This window comes from Lissotriton vulgaris, chromosome 2_1 (assembly GCF_964263255.1).
Source record: "Lissotriton vulgaris chromosome 2_1, aLisVul1.2, whole genome shotgun sequence".
Taxonomy (NCBI): domain Eukaryota; kingdom Metazoa; phylum Chordata; class Amphibia; order Caudata; family Salamandridae; genus Lissotriton; species Lissotriton vulgaris.
The window spans coordinates 1,822,322,098-1,822,337,868 of record NC_141687.1 but is presented as its reverse complement, the minus strand read 5'-3'; the positions used below and the strand labels follow the sequence as shown (position 1 = coordinate 1,822,337,868).

The 15,771-nt window shown below is 47.4% G+C and overlaps 1 protein-coding gene across 1 annotated transcript in view; it reads right to left on the bottom strand.

Annotated features, from left to right (window-relative positions):
- LOC147733335 (uncharacterized) overlaps positions 1-15,771 on the bottom strand; it is a 496,040-nt gene that overhangs the window by 177,305 nt on the left and 302,964 nt on the right. Inside the window, exons 18-19 of the mRNA XM_086956338.1 lie at positions 12,635-12,831; positions 10,250-10,340 (exon numbers count right to left, since the gene is read on the bottom strand). Coding sequence (XP_086812464.1) covers positions 10,250-10,340; positions 12,635-12,831 — 288 coding nt within the window. The remainder of the gene's footprint in view (positions 1-10,249; positions 10,341-12,634; positions 12,832-15,771) is intronic.

Sequence of the window (15,771 nt, the reverse complement as noted above, 5' to 3'; positions counted from 1 at the left end):
AGGACCAATTAGCATGCAGATGCCAAAATAAACTACAGAAAAATCTCGCGCAGTGAGGAATTTCTACTTCACTATTCTGAGCCCCGTAACAAAACGGCTCGGAGCTCCGCCCCGCTTCTGATGAAGTGGTGACGTAGGCAGAGCCCTAAAAACCTCACAGTACTTTTCCTTCAATGGCTGAGTCCATACAGCATCATGTAGTTTGTCGCCAAAATTGTAACTACAGAAGACCATCTTCCAAGGATTGAACTTAGGGCCATATTATCTAGAAAGAGCGATACATTATCGCAGCTTTTATCGGCAGGAAACTGCCGCTAAAGCGGCGATAATGGACTTGATAATATGCCTTTGTGAATTCCCATAGAAGTTTAACAACAATGGAGGAGTACCCCCTAGATGCAAGGTATACAGTTCAGGGATTTCCTCTGTATCTAGAGCATAAGGCTTAGGTTAGCAATAAGTGCCCCAACCTTGAACCGGACAATAGTTGTCTTTTTGAGAAGACCCCTCACTCACCAACCTGGTTGGTGACATGCTTCATCATTGGGGTCCCACCCCATAAGCCGAATGCCTATGGGGTGTGCTGCGACACCTGGTTACAGTGGAGCGGGTTCTTTTGTTTTTTTATATGTGAGAAAATAATAGTGAAAAGTGTATTAAAAAGGGACACAACTGCTCACTGCAAGACTTTATTCTTGAGTGCTTTGTCCCTATTAAAAATTATCGTGTGGCACCTGTGCCTATTTAGGAAGGCTGTGGTGTCTCAAAACGTGTGGTATATCTAAAAATAGCGTAGTGTGCTATGTGTGGTTTAAAATTTAGGTCTACATGTTTCAACCATTTCAAAAAGATTCTATTGGTTTTCTTCAGGACCGTGTTTTTGAACGGGGTGGTCCGCACACGCTAAGGCGCGTCCAGCCCTCGTCCAAATTGAAGACCACAAATTATGGTCTTGTGTAAAAAGTGGTGTTTTATCCTGGATCAGGAAAAAACCTGTAAGAAAAAACATATAAAGGGTTGGGTTGTACGTACCGGGTAAGACAATACAAAGGTACACACTTAGTGGATAGGTGAACTAGGTGGATTCACCAGAGCTGTAGTGGTAAAAAAACCTAAGGTTCAGGTCGTACCAGTGGTCTGTCTCTGATAGAAGACAGTCGTGCCCAGGCAGTATTTACCGCATTTGTGACGTGTTGGGCTAAACTGGTTTGTTCATCAACTGGTTCTGTGGTAAACGATCTATATCGTATGCTAGTGGTAAACATACTGTGGGGGAGGGGAGGTAGGGGAAGAGCGATCACAACCATTCACGCGGCAGACACACAACATGCCGAGGCATACCTACAGGTGAACGTTCAATATACGGCAGTGCCTTGGAGGTGCCGCATGCGTTTGTATAAAATGCACTATGCAAAAAGTGCTAGCGTTGCTTACACGTGAAGCAGTAGATTTGTGCTTCATGGGCAGCTGGAGTTCCAAGACGGCAAGTATCCGTCACCTGGAACAATGCAGTAAATTGAAAACATACACTCCATTAGGATCGTGCCTCGTGTTAGAAGCGTTTCGGTCAGAAAAGTACGACCGCGTCATGCTTAGTTTCATACACCACTTACTTGCGGCTTCTGCTCGTCTGTCTTTAAAACCTACTTGGTTTCCTCTCTGTCCTGCCCCGTGGAGTGAACCGGAATGGAGACGCCGTAGTGAAGTAAGCAGATTGCTACTTCCTGGTAGGGCGTGGCTGTAATCAGAGGTTTACCGCGGGCCAATGGGAGCGCGGTTCGGGGGCGGGTGACAGATGACGCTTTCTGTTGCTTTTGCTCAGAGTGGTTGTCGAGGCAACCGTTAACAGAAAGCGAGTGCGGAACAAATGAAAAGGGATAGAGCTTTTTTGGAACATAGAAGTATTTGGAACAGTGCTTGTTTTTATTGGGACAGTATTTTCTTTTTCAAAACGGACCCGGGTGGTCATAGCTAAATGAGGAAATTATTGTTTCCGGGCATAGAATGGGTATCTAGAGTGGCAAAGATCAGGGAAATATTATAGGTGCATGAGACTACACCTAAATCCTGATGTTTTTGGTGTGTCTCAAAAAGCAAGGCAAAGTAGGAAATTTTAACCCATTACAGAGTGCCATGGGATATTGTCATTCAAACCGGTCATATGTGTTGCCAGTCTGTAGACCCATCGCTGCTCCTTTTCAAAAAGGCGTTGACTCAGGTTTATACCTGGTTTCACTTGCTCGATGATTGTCCATTGGATCTCATCAGGACTATGTCCCACAGAAAGATAATGTTCGGTCAGCCTAGTATTGGATTTTTTGCACCTGATGGTGCTTCTGTGCTCTCCTAGGCGTGTTTTTATTTTTCTGCTGGTCATTCCTACATAGCGTAGGTTACAGGGGCACGTTAGTAGATATACCACATTTTCACTATTGCAGTTAGTGTGCCCTCTGATCGTCCATATCTTGTTAGGCTCCAGTTGTAAGGTTTTGGTATTCTTAGTGAAGGGGCAAACACTGCAATTGCCACACTTGTAGTGGCCAGTTACAAGTGTGGCAATAGAATCTTTTTGAAATGGTTGAAACATGTAGACCTAAATTTTAAACCACACATAGCACACTACGCTATTTTTAGATATACCACACGTTTTGAGACACCACAGCCTTCCTAAATAGGCACAGGTGCCACACGATAATTTTTAATAGGGACAAAGCACTCAAGAATAAAGTCTTGCAGTGAGCAGTTTTGTCCCTTTTTAATACAATTTTCACTATTATTTTCTCACATATAAAAAAACAAAAGAACCCGATCCACTGTAACCAGGTGTCGCAGCACACCCCATAGGCATTCGGCTTATGGGGTGGGACCCCAATGATGAAGCATGTCACCAACCAGGTTGGTGAGTGAGGGGTCTTCTCAAAAAGACAACTATTGTCCGGTTCAAGGTTGGGGCACTTATTGCTAACCTAAGCCTTATGCTCTAGATACAGAGGAAATCCCTGAACTGTATACCTTGCATCTAGTGGGTACTCCTCCATTGTTGTTAAACTCTTTACCAGGGGACCAGGAGTTCCCACTACACATAGCCTGTGTAATCTCCCTTACTCTCTCCTTTGATTTACACACAATTCCCATAGAAGCCCAGGTTGACACCAGGACCTGGGCTTCTATGGAAACGCGCTTCCTGACGCACTACTGGTTGGGGGATGAAGTCCATTTTCCCAAGATCCCAAGACTATGGCTTGGGGGTCAGGGTATTCCTACCCTGCACCCTTTTCTATATTTTCACTTTTTTGGGGGACCCAGTTAAGCCCAAGATGGCTGCCAGCACTTCCTGGCTGAAGTGTTGGCAGCCAATCAGAGCTGTGGATTTCTCTGCACAAGCTTGTCTTAAGGCTTCGCGGCCAGATATAGCACAAACTTTTTCTTCTTAAATTTCTGAAAAACTACTGAACGGATTTGCACCAAATGACAAAAAGATAAATCTGCGTAACAACATCCACCTTTCTGCACAATTTGGTGTAATTCAGTCTAGCGCTTCGGCCTGTGGGTTCGACTACACTTTCTATGGGAATTAAAATGGGAAAAAGACTTTTTTTTAGCCCCCATTTTCTCGGCCCCCTCTCAACGGATCAAACTGAAACTTCCTATGCACAACAAAACTTACTTTGACACTTGGGTTGGAAATGTTTGTGAAGATTCCTTAACTGAGTAGATCCAGTAATTATACTTCCCTGGTGGGTAGGCTTGGCCAATCAGGAGTGAATCCAATGCTGGGAGGGGGCCGGGGGGCATTTTCCCTGTAAGATCCCATTCAGGGGGGTCCCAGGGCAGACAGAGGCTCCTGACCCCCAACTGAGGTGGTTGACATCATTTGCCACTGGTGTTCTGAGACCTGTCTTACTAGGGCTCTGCAAACTGGGCAAGTACACCCCTACTGCACTTGACTATCAGGGCAATGAAGGGCGCAGACCAAAGTGTCTCAGGGAGGTAGTGTCAGGAATACTGTCTCAGGTCTCAAACAGTCACACAATAGATGCAGTAATGTAATGTCCAACCCAATACTTGTCTTTTTATTGAAAGATACGTTTTTAATCACAACAGAACTTTTGTATGGTACACATGGAGTAAGCAACTCTACAGTGATGCACAATGGGGTTCTCCACAGAATGAAAACATGGACGTTATCATGTTTAGACCTCAGATGCAGGCTCACTAAGTTGCAGCAACATAGAGTTCTGTGACCCAGAGATCAGTTCTTAGCACATGTTTAATCAGTTCTTGAGCGGGGATGGCTATCTTCAATATATTATCCCATCAAACTCTGCTACCCAGGTTCACCGCCAATATCTCCCAAACGTATGGAATTACTTGCTGTGGTGCATGTGGTGCATGTGGATGTGGTGATGGATGGGGCATGGGGCAAGCAGTCACACTCACGGTTGCCCTTTGGGCAACCCCCATTCTTCTCTCCAGGTCCATCCGGCTGGCAGGGCAGCAGAGCTGCAAAGACACCTCCTTCAGCCCGCTCCAGCAGTTATGATGGGAGGGTCTTCCTCCTTCGGTCTGTGACACTGGTGAAATTGCTGAAGACCAACCAAGGCAGAGTCAGCACAGGATGGCTGCATCTTTTTCCGTGGCGGTTTCCGAATCAGACAATCTTTACTTTGTGGCGAGTTTGCCCTCTTCTCAGTTGAACTTGACTCAGCAGTCAGGCAAGGAGAACCGAGGACCCTGGGCACCTATGGGTCTTGTTGACACACTCCCACATTTCCTTTGGTCCACTGCTATCAGCAGGCTCAGCAGCTGGGTGCCCCCGTATGGGAAGATAGACTCCTGTGAGACAAGGCTCTCTCCTCTCCCTCCTCAGGCGGCAGAAAGCTCCCAATGTCAAAGCAAAGAACACCGCTTCTTCTGCAAAGAACACCGCTTCTTCTGCAAAGAACACCGCTTCTTCTGCAAAGAACACCGCTTTTTCTGCAAAGAACACCGCTTCTTCTGCAACGAACACCGCTTCTTCTGCAAAGAACACCGCTTCTTCTGCAAATGCTCGCAGAAACCAGATGATGTCCCTTCACATTCGCTGGACTGGCTGTCACTGGAAAGCAGCAGCTGTTGTCCTCATTAACTGAAGCGCCTTAAACAAAAAAAAGTGGGGAGGTTTGGGACCCACTTTTATACAGTATTTTCAGACTGAAGATGTGGATCCAGTGTCTGGTGTATAAATGGGGTTGAGCTGCTTAATTTTCATAGTTCATTTTCCCTCGACAGAGAAGACGTTTGTTGTGCAAGGTGATGGATGCTCCTCACATCAGGATGTGATGATGCTAGCTTTCAGCAGGAGTAAGCACAGCATGACTACACACAGGAGTATCCAGGACATAAGCATAGCAAGTGTGAAGCTCCTCGCCTAGCTCTCATCAGCCTTCCAGGATGGGACACTCAAAGCAAAACAAAGGACACATAAACTTCTACTTCACTAGCAATTGTCCCTTCTAACACACCGCCTATTACCCATCTTTAACCAAGTGGCAGCACTCAGGAAGGACTAAAATCATCAATCGCTTACTAAAAGGGCACACATAAATGATAAAGGGAGTTCTGTTTCCATTCCTCAACACTTCTGTACACAGAGTTACACAATCCTCCTCAGGAAAGTAGGCAATACACTTTCGCTGTCTGGGGGCTGTTTCATAACCTTCATCTTCATCAAACCAGGGGCAATCCAAATTGGATCCTACTGCTAACAGCATACATACCCACTCCTAAATAGCATGGAGCACTACTATCATGCACCGTACATGCACAAGCTCTCAACAGGATGTCAGCGCAGGGTCTACGTGAGTGGAACTTTACTTGAAAGGGCTTGTAGGCATTGCGCACAGATCGCTTAACAGGTAAAAAGGCTTGTGAAGCTACTAATCATGAAACACATGGCAACCTGCCACTACCACTCATTGTATGTGGTCAGGGATACAGATGGTAGTCATGTGGCCCACCAAGGGTCTGCTTCTGGTGCCCTTCCATGATGTAAGAGCCAAACTCTGAGCCTCAATGTCAATTTCAGAGTGGGCATGCAGGATTTTGTGTGTGCTGAAGCAGTGATTATTTTGTAAAACCAATAAGGGCAAGGGCGCTCGCCAGGAGGGCACTGCAGCTTCCAACACATATTGCCCTGCTATGCTGCCAATCATAGTAACAACACAACAACTAACCATCACACTCTTACAAGTGTGACATTTTGGACTTTTTCAACCCAGAAAGCTATAAGAACGGTTTGGGAGGCAGGTAGTAGTCATTTTTAATGAATATGACATAACATGTGTATTTGAAAAGCACAGGCTCGTCCAAAAAGGTACCTGGGCGCTGGATAACCAATGTTTATTGTTACCCAACTTAATGATACTCATTATATCGTCCTCAGAATGATAAAAGTCTGAGTGGACCCACTGGGATTTGAACCTGTGACCATGAGGTCAATGGGCCCTACAGAGAGCACATTAGTACACCAAGCCACCAGACCCAGGTTATATATAGAATAATAATTAACTGTTGTTGCGGTCATCTCTAAATTAGCTAGACAGCACCACCTTGTGGCAGGCTGCCACAAGCGCCGGTGCTGACAATTAAGTGCCAATGTCACGTACCGGAAACCTCTGGCTCAAATTAAGCACTGTGCTGGAGCCACTTGCTGTTGAGTTTCTCAGGGCAAGGCTAGATATCCTCTATCATAAAGGTGGACATTCCCATACCAACACTTCCTGTAGGATGTCCTTTTGTCTTGGGCCTCCTGCATTGATGTCCTTCCTGAGGAAGGCTTAGGCTGACTCAGGTACATGTGAAATGGTTTGAGACAGTGAGGCCATTTCACAAAGCTATGACCATCACAAACAGAACAATGGCAAGGGGTGAGTGTCAATCAGGTAGGGGGAACCCAGCTAGAAGAAAGAGTAGAGGCTGGCTGCCACCTTTTTTAGCACTCTGGGTTTACGTGTTTTCAGAGAAGTAGACTGGACCCATGTACTTGTGGGCCAACATGTCCAGGAAGGAAAACACCAGCCCAGAATAGAGGTGACCACTGGTTGTCCAAACTGTACAACCTACTTCAGATACACCTGCTAGCTCAGGTGCAGCGTACATTCTCCAAGGATGTGTGCACATAACTAGAGAAGGATCTGAATACGAGGGACCCTTCAAAAAATGTATATAGTTTACTAAACTGTTACTTTAACCTTTGCCTCCCCACCGATAGTGATGGTTAATCCTATTTGTTTGTTCCATACACACTTTCTTGACCTGGTTAGCCTTATGTGCCATGTTCAGTTGATTTGTTCCTCAGGTGTGTAGCAGCCCAGGTATTGCCTGTACTTGTAGGTGTCTGCAGATTCCCTTTACCTCAGCCAGTCCATCTCTCTGTAGGGGCTTTGCATTTGGTAGTGAGGCACATCCCTCTCATGCACCAATACCAGGATGGGTAAACTCTCCACGAGACACTATTCCTTCTGTTTCTTTTACCACAACTCAGGACCAACGGTCCTTCACTTGACCAAACTCATATCCAGATAGAAACTCCTGTTTGCCCCTGGGTGTCCAGACCCTGGAAACCCAAGCCACAGAGGGAGAAAAGTACGCCCATGGCAGAGATCAAGGAAAGGAGTGAGGACAGCCTGTCAGAAGGGAGAGTAAAGGTCAATCTAATTGGAGAGATGGCCGTTTAATGGTCAAATGATACAACCCGGGGGCAGGCAATTCAGGGGATCAAAGGGAGAGTTTGAGACGGGAGAGCAGCGGCACTAGCGGAAAAGCGACTAAAAAAGAGATTCAGGAAACAGCAATGAGAGTAATGGAAGGCAGAAAGGAAAAATTATAGGAGATGTCACAAAATTGCAAGGGGAAATCTCTAAGAGGAGTGCAAGGGCACTATTACAACATAAGAGCACATGAGCAAGGCACAGTAATGAACTAGAGTGCAAGGCAAAAGTTAGAAAAGACCGACAGATAGGGGTGTTTGAAAGGATTGGAAGGAAGCAGTCAAATGAATATCCAATGGGACAGTCAAAAGTCAGGTAACAAATAGAGGGGGCAGTAATGAAGCAATCCGACAAGTTATTAAAGAAACAGAGAGACGAAAGCACAGGTACATTTACAGAAGACAGCAAGATAAAAGAAAGGGGAGAGAGCAAGGATCAAGGAGGGCACACTTCTGATGCACAGGCCCAGATGAAAAGCATTCAATCTGAACAAGCCCTCCTGGCAGCTCTTAAATTGCACAGGACCTGATGGACAGCACTCGCATTGGGTACGCCTCTATAGAATGGTGCACACATTGGGCAAGCACTAGGGGTATATGGAACCACAGGACCCGATGGACAGCACTCGTTCCCAAACACCAATCAGTGAGAACCTTATTCTTCCTGGTTTTGAGGCCCAAGAAGGCAGCACTCACCGTGGGCAGGCCAGAGTGGGCAGCACTCACATGGAGTACACCCTCTAAATCAGCGCTTACTTAACATTCCTGAAGGGAATATATGATTATACCACGATTTCAATTACCACGCATGGCTTTACCACGCGAATTTTACATCGCAAGTGGCTTTACCACGCTGGTATTTACAACGTAGGATTTTACTACGCGTAGAAACGTCTTACCTGCACGTCTTTCTCTACGAGCCCTTACTTCCATCCTCCATGGAAACAAGCGTCAAAACACGTATACCAAAATAAAAAAAGGACTGCTTTTTTGACGTACACGGCACGTCTTTGGGGGAGGCTCTTTCCTTATTCTTCTAAAATTATGTTCGTTTTTTTTTAAAGTAACCTGCTTGTTATTTTTTTGGAGGGGAGACCCCCCCCAGCCCCCCTCCGACCCCCCCCCCCTCTGCCCCCCCAAGCCCACGCAGAACGACTTGAAGGAATACCACGTCTCCCCCCCAGCCCGTGGTAAAGACGTAGTGGAAGGCACCCTCGTTTTAAAGACGTTTGCGTGGTAAGTGTCACGTGGTAAACGTTAGTAGTGGTAATGCCTTCGTGGTAAATGATGTTTCCCTCCTGAAGGCAGCACTCACCTTGGACATGTACTGGAGGGTAAAACTCCATCCATTATGGTCATTGGTCATGTAAGTCAAAAAGCTACTGGTTTGTGTAGGTCATAAAGGGCACCGCTCACTATGTGCTGGTGAAGGAGTGCAGCACCCACCTTCAAGGTGTTTTGAAGTGCAGCACTCGTGCTTTTAAAGTCCTGAAAGGCAGCACACACAATGTAAATGTCTCGAAGTACAGCAAACACCTTGCAGGCTTCGAGGGCAGATTTCACCTATTCACAAGGCACAAGGTCTTGTAGGTATGCACTTGCCGTTTGCCAGTTCTGGATGTGAGTGTTTACTTATGTGCAGTTATTGGAGAGATGTGCTCACTATAATCCTTTCTTGGTTGGCAGCACTCACCTTGCCAAGGTCATTGACAACAGCACTCACTTTATCCAGGCCAAACAGGAAAGCACTCAATACGTGCAGAACTTTAACAGCAACACACACTATGCAGGTTTATGAGGGTGGTCCCTTACCTTACATAAGTAGCTTAACTTAAACATGGTCTAAAGAGCAGTACAAACATGTATGTCCTGTCGGCCAGTACTCAACAGTGCACATGTAAGAGAGTAATTAACACCGTGCACACTTCAAAGTCAAAATACAGGTTATTCGGCCAAAGGCCATAAAGGCACACATAAAAGAATAAAACCTAAATTAAAAATGTTATCTTATACAAAAGTTATGTACAGTATTCATTTTCCATGTAACAATTCTATCATAAAACTTTCATAAAAATCCAAAGCAGGTGAGCTAAATCATATCAAACCTTTAGGAAATAGCCATTAAAATTCATATCTCCTCCTAATATGGGACACTGATTTTATTAAATGTAAAACCGCAAAACAAATTTCAAGTGAGCCTAGAGACTTAAAAAATATAGACCATCCTTGTACTGTACACATTGGCCTTGCGCAGCAACAGCACAAAAAAACGGTGTCCTGGCTCTTCATACAAAGAGCAAAACAGAAATAAATGGCTGGTGCTTTGGAATGAGGAATTATCACACACACAGAAAGATATGTCCTGACACTATGCCCCCGGAAACTAGAGGGTTTGCAATCAGCCATCATCTTGTACGCATCCTGTGGGGTATCAAGCGTCTTGCACAGGTCCTAATAAGCAGCATTCATCCAGTGCAGGTTCTGGAATAAAGCACTTACCTTGCTCAGGTCTTTGAGTGCATCCATTGGAAGGAAGAATAGGAACCGGTCAACCTGATCCAAGACAGACGCAGTCCAGGAACCCACGGACCTGGAACAACATCAGGAGAGCTCTGAGTGAGGGCCCTGTTTATGTGGTAAGGCATGAAGTGCAGGGCAAGACACCGTCAGTGTGAGATCCAGTGTTAGTAAGAGTATCTTGAAGACGCGATCGCGCCAACATGGCAATGATGGGGCATAGGATTGATATGAGCGAAGGGAGAGCAGTGTGGTGACAGAGGGGTGGTAGGAGTAGCTTCATGAAAAAAGTGTGAGGAAATAGAAGTAAGTGTGAGGGATCAGAAGACATCCTGAGAGTTTGAGGTCTGCATGGGGTCAGAAGGGGAGCATGATGGTCTGCAACAAAAACATTTCCTGTAAATCTTTTTGATTTTTGGTGAGTGGACAGGTAAATGTAGGCTTTTTAGTCAAATGTTTTACCTTTTAGGTGCCCCTAGATGTGCCATTTAATAAGTTCCCCTAACTCTTTTTTTCAGTGGCTGTGGCTGCTGCTTGTTATTGTGTATAAGAACCAAAGGCGCATTGTCCAGGGCCTCAGAAAATCTAATAGCAAAGAAACAAGGTTCTAGAAGTATTTACTTGCAGCTACGAAAAGCAGTCCATACGCGGTGTGTTAAAAAGAGAGCTCTTAACTTCTTCCTTCTACCACCATGCATTTCTTTTCTCCAAATATCAGTGCAGTTAGAGGTTTGAACAAAATATGCTCTCCTTGTAAGTGTTACATCGGAATGTGGTGATGCTCTCGTCCGGTTGAGACTGGAATAGGGGTCAATACTATGAGTTGAATTAGGGAACCTTTGAGGACCTGAGCAAAAGCTGTGGTAAAGATTCCTGAGTTGGACCAGGAAGTGCCAACTTTATGATGATGGAAGCAGAGGACCTCTAGACCTCATAGTGCTGTGCTCTGAGTATCTGCATTCAACTGGCAGCCTGCATAAGTCCTGGGCAGCCTGAAGCCTGTCTGTACAGGATACAACCTCCTCTTGACTCTGAAACCAACCCAGTTCCGCCCTTTGGTAGAGCTGCCTGCGTTTAGGATCTCCTGCTGATGACGAGATGTTGGATCCGCCCTTCAGCTTTGGGGCGATCCAGTTGCCGAAAGATAGAGCTAAAAGCCATTCCCTGGAACCTCTGACGTCATAGGCCTGCCATCCAAATGCATACAAGTTTCAGTAATCCCCTTTCAGGTGTCTGGAAACTAAAATGTTGTGTCCTGGGGTGTACCAGCAATTGCGGCACACTTGCCTGTTACAGAAGTGGGAGCAGTGACGAGCAATAAATGAAAAATACACTATTTTATCCCCGTGCCACATGTATGTTTCAGAAGATTATCAGTACTTTAAGTCAAAGTGCAGGATACTGACACTGACAGAACTGTCGCTGAAAAAGCTTTATTTCCCTGTGCAGACCCACAAGATACTGCTGGCGAAAGAACATTAATCCCCACTGTTGCCAGTGGTTGCAGTTTTCTCCCTGTGACCCTAAAACTATTGGAGTGATTTCTCTCGAACCATTGGTGGAATGTGGGCCAGGTTTTGAAATATTTACATTATGTCCACCGTAGTACCCTTACACGTTAAAGAGCTGCTTCTCGTAATGTAAATACTCTGCCTGAGCATTCCTTTCTTAAGTACATTTTGACTGCTGGGTTGTAATGAAACGAGGTTCTCTCATCACCTCCTCCACAGCTCTGTCCTTGTCATCGAACTGCTATCAAGGGTGAGCCACAGGGTTGTAGGAACCCTCTACAGGGCACTGACAGAGGTGGTAGCGTGTAGCCTGGGCTGTGCCACTACTAGGCATACCCAGCTCTACTCTGTGGAGACAGACTATGAATTCTACAGGATCTTGAGGGGAGCGAATGAGTCTTGAGGGAACTATGAAAGCTGTCTAAGGGCCTGGGTGGCAGGTTGAGAGTCTGGGTGTTATTTGAAACTTTCTGGATATAGTTTTAGGGCAGGGTCGGTAGAGTGAGGGCTCGGATTAGTACTGTGAATGTCTGGATGGCATTGTGAGTGCCTGGATGTATGTTTAAGGGCTGGGGACAGTATGATGGTGTGTGAGCACACAAGGGACAGTGTAAGTCCTGGAGGGAAGTGTGTGAGCATGGAGTACAGGGTGAGGCTGGGAAGGCAGCGTGGGAGATGGGTTTCTTGAGGGTGTCTAAAGGCTAATCTGTCTTTGTCACTGGCCCCAAAAGTGAGCCCCTTTCAGTTGAAAATAACCCTCTTCTGTGAACAATGTTCTGGGTAGAAGGGCGCAGAGCCACAATGGCACCATAATACATTCAAACAAGTTTGCATTCTTCTCATGAGATCCTCTTACCCAAACATGGCCTTTTCCTGCAGCATGGCAGCCAGCAGCGCTTGCTTCTCTCCATCAAAGCAGAAGGCCTTCATGCTCTCCAAGTTCTGCTTCAGGACTACCCGGGAGATGCTGGTGAAGAGCTCACCATTCACGAAGGCGGTTAGGAAGCCCAAGTCACTGAGGTCTTTCGCAGACAGAGGACCACTGTACATCCCCTGAAACGAAACGATAACACTTGGCCCAAATCAGCACATCCCAGCAGAGATATTCAATTACTCACCACCTTACATTTTGTGTGTCCTTTTGTCTCTTAATAGAACTATCCACACTTGGAGTATGAATTATCAGAAATAGTATCTCCTTATGCTAGTGCTAGTGTGAGAAGAATGAAGCTACCTCTACAGTGACTCTGTAGGCGTTCTGCAATTGTAAACTTTGTGCATACCTTGATACCAACTGTGGTAGGAAAAGAAACATCTTAAGTGGGTCATTCAGAGCTTTTGTATGTTGGTACCATGTATGCAAGGGTGCTTCATATGCAGCATGTCCCTCTACCCCAAACGTATGCTCACTCTCAACACTCTTTTTTGAAAGATGGGGACACTCGGAGGCATATGTACAAACCCCTATCACCACCACAACGTCACTTTTATCGACGCTGTGGTGGTGATAGGGGCTGCGCCTTATTTACAAGGCAGCGTTAAGTCACTTAAAATGGCTTAATGCACCCTTGTTAATAAGGCCCTCTTTCAAGCTATGCTTAGTGTGAAAGGGGTGTGCAGTGGATGTTGCAGTGAACTTTTCACCGCAACACCCATTCATTTTCACGCTGCCCTTGTACATAGGGGGCAGCGCCAAAATTAAGACCAGGGAAAACCTGGTCTTAAATTGGCGAAATGAGGAAAAATTTATTATTTCTCCTCGTTTTTGCTTTTTCCATGAGTGCTGCCTTGTGCACCCCACTGGACCGACCACCGCTGCATCCACTTCACCTTCCTGAAACCCATCATACACCACCGCACCCAACAGATCCCCCAACGCAGCTGGAGCAAAGTCACCGCAGACCAGCTGAACACCAGCCTCGCCCGAAGCCCACTTGTCGACCCCACGGACACCGACTCCGTCGCCCGCAACCTCAGGCACTGGATCGAGGACTGCGCCAACACTCTCCGCCCAAGAAACCCTCCAATAGACGCACCGACAAGAGAGCCAGCTGGTTCACCTCAGTCCTCCAGGCCTCCAAACAAACCGTCGGAAACTTGAGAAGAAATGGCACCACGAACAGGCACCGGACAGCCATACAGACCACAAGAACGCCATCCGCAGACACCATCATCCCATCAGATCCGTCAAGAGGACCTCCTTCAAAGACTGCCTCGACAACAACGCACACAACAGCAAGGAGCTCTACTGTGAAGTAGTGTGGCTCACTGGTTAGAGGCGGCAGACCCGAGAGCAGAGGACGGCCCGGGACCAGGGTTCGATTCCCGGCGCGGCAGGTTTCTGGACCAGGGTCAGCGGACTCGATAATTCTCTCGCCTCGGTGCCCACTCTGATCAGCGTTCACACTCGGCAACTCTGGGCATTAGCTTGCCTCATCTTCACTAACGGCCCCACCAGACCGCCGGGGATGCCTGGTCTCACCCTGGAGATACCCATTAAGGGACCATCTCTCAGGGAAGCCAGGAAGGGTTTCGCAGCGGTCGAAGCGCCTTGGGACCCTCCGGGTAAGTAGTGCGCTATATAAATGCCTATACATACAACATCGTGAAGGAACTCTCCAACCCCAGCTCCAGCTCCAACACCAAAGACATCCCACCATCGCAAGACCTGTGCGACACCCTCGCCACCTTCTTCCACCGCAAGATCGCCAACATCCACAACAGTTTCTACAACCAGACCGCCCTGACAGCCACAGCCACCGACACCTCAGACCCCACACCCCACACCCACCATCGACTACGACCCCCTACTTGCCTAGATCAACATGAACGATGACGACACCATCAAAACCATCCACACCGGCTCACCGTCACACCCATGCCCGCACCACATCTTCAACAAAGCCAGCGCCACCATCTCACCCCACCTTCGCAAAGTCATCAACATCTCCCTCGAGACCGCATCCTTCCTGGAGAGTTGGAAGCACGCTGAGACACCGCCCTGCTCAAGAAACCCAAGGCGGACCCGAGAGACCCCAAGAACTTCTGGCCCATCTCGCTGCTCCTGTTCCCTGCTAAAGTCATCGAGAAGATAGTCAACAGACAACTGACCCGCTACCTCGAAGAGAACAACATCCTGGACCCGTCCCTGTCAGGGTTCCGCAGCAATAACAGCACCGAAACTGCCCTCATTGCCGCCACGGATGACATCAGGACCCTGCTGGACAACGGCGAAACCGCGGCGCTCATCCTCTTGGACCTCTCATCCACCTTCGATACAGTCTGCAACCGCACCCTACGTACACGCCTCCACAACGCAGGGATCCGAGACAAGGCTTTGGAATGGACCACCTCCTTCCTCTCCGAGAACCCAGAGCGTCCCCCTCACGTCCCCTTTCCGATACAAAGCCTCCGAGATCATCTGCGGCGTACCCCAAGGATCGTCCCTCAGCCCGACACTGTTTAACGTCTACATGGCCCCGCTCGCCCATGTCGCCCGACTGCACGACCTCAACATAATCTCCTATGCCGATGACACCCACTTGATTCTCTCCCTCACTAAGGACCCCCTCCCCGCAAAATCCAACCTCCATGAAGGAATGAAGGTTGTCGCCGAATGGATGAAGAACAGCCGACTGAAGCTGAACTCAAACAAGACGGAGGTCCTCATCCTCGGTTCCACCCCCTCAGCCTGGGACGACTCCTGTTGGCCGACTGCACTGGGTGCAGCCCCGACACCCCCCGACCACGCACGCAACCTGGGAGTCATCCTCAACTCAACACTCTCCATGACCAAGCAAGTCAATGCCGTCTCATCCTCCTGCTTCAACACCCTCTGCATGCTCTGCAAGATCTACAGATGGATCCCTACCGAAACAAGAAGAACAGTCACCCAGACCCTCGTCAGTAGCAGGCTGAACTACGGAAACGCCCTCTATGCGGGAGCCCCGGTCAAACTCCTGAAACGACAACAACGTATACAGAACGCCTCTG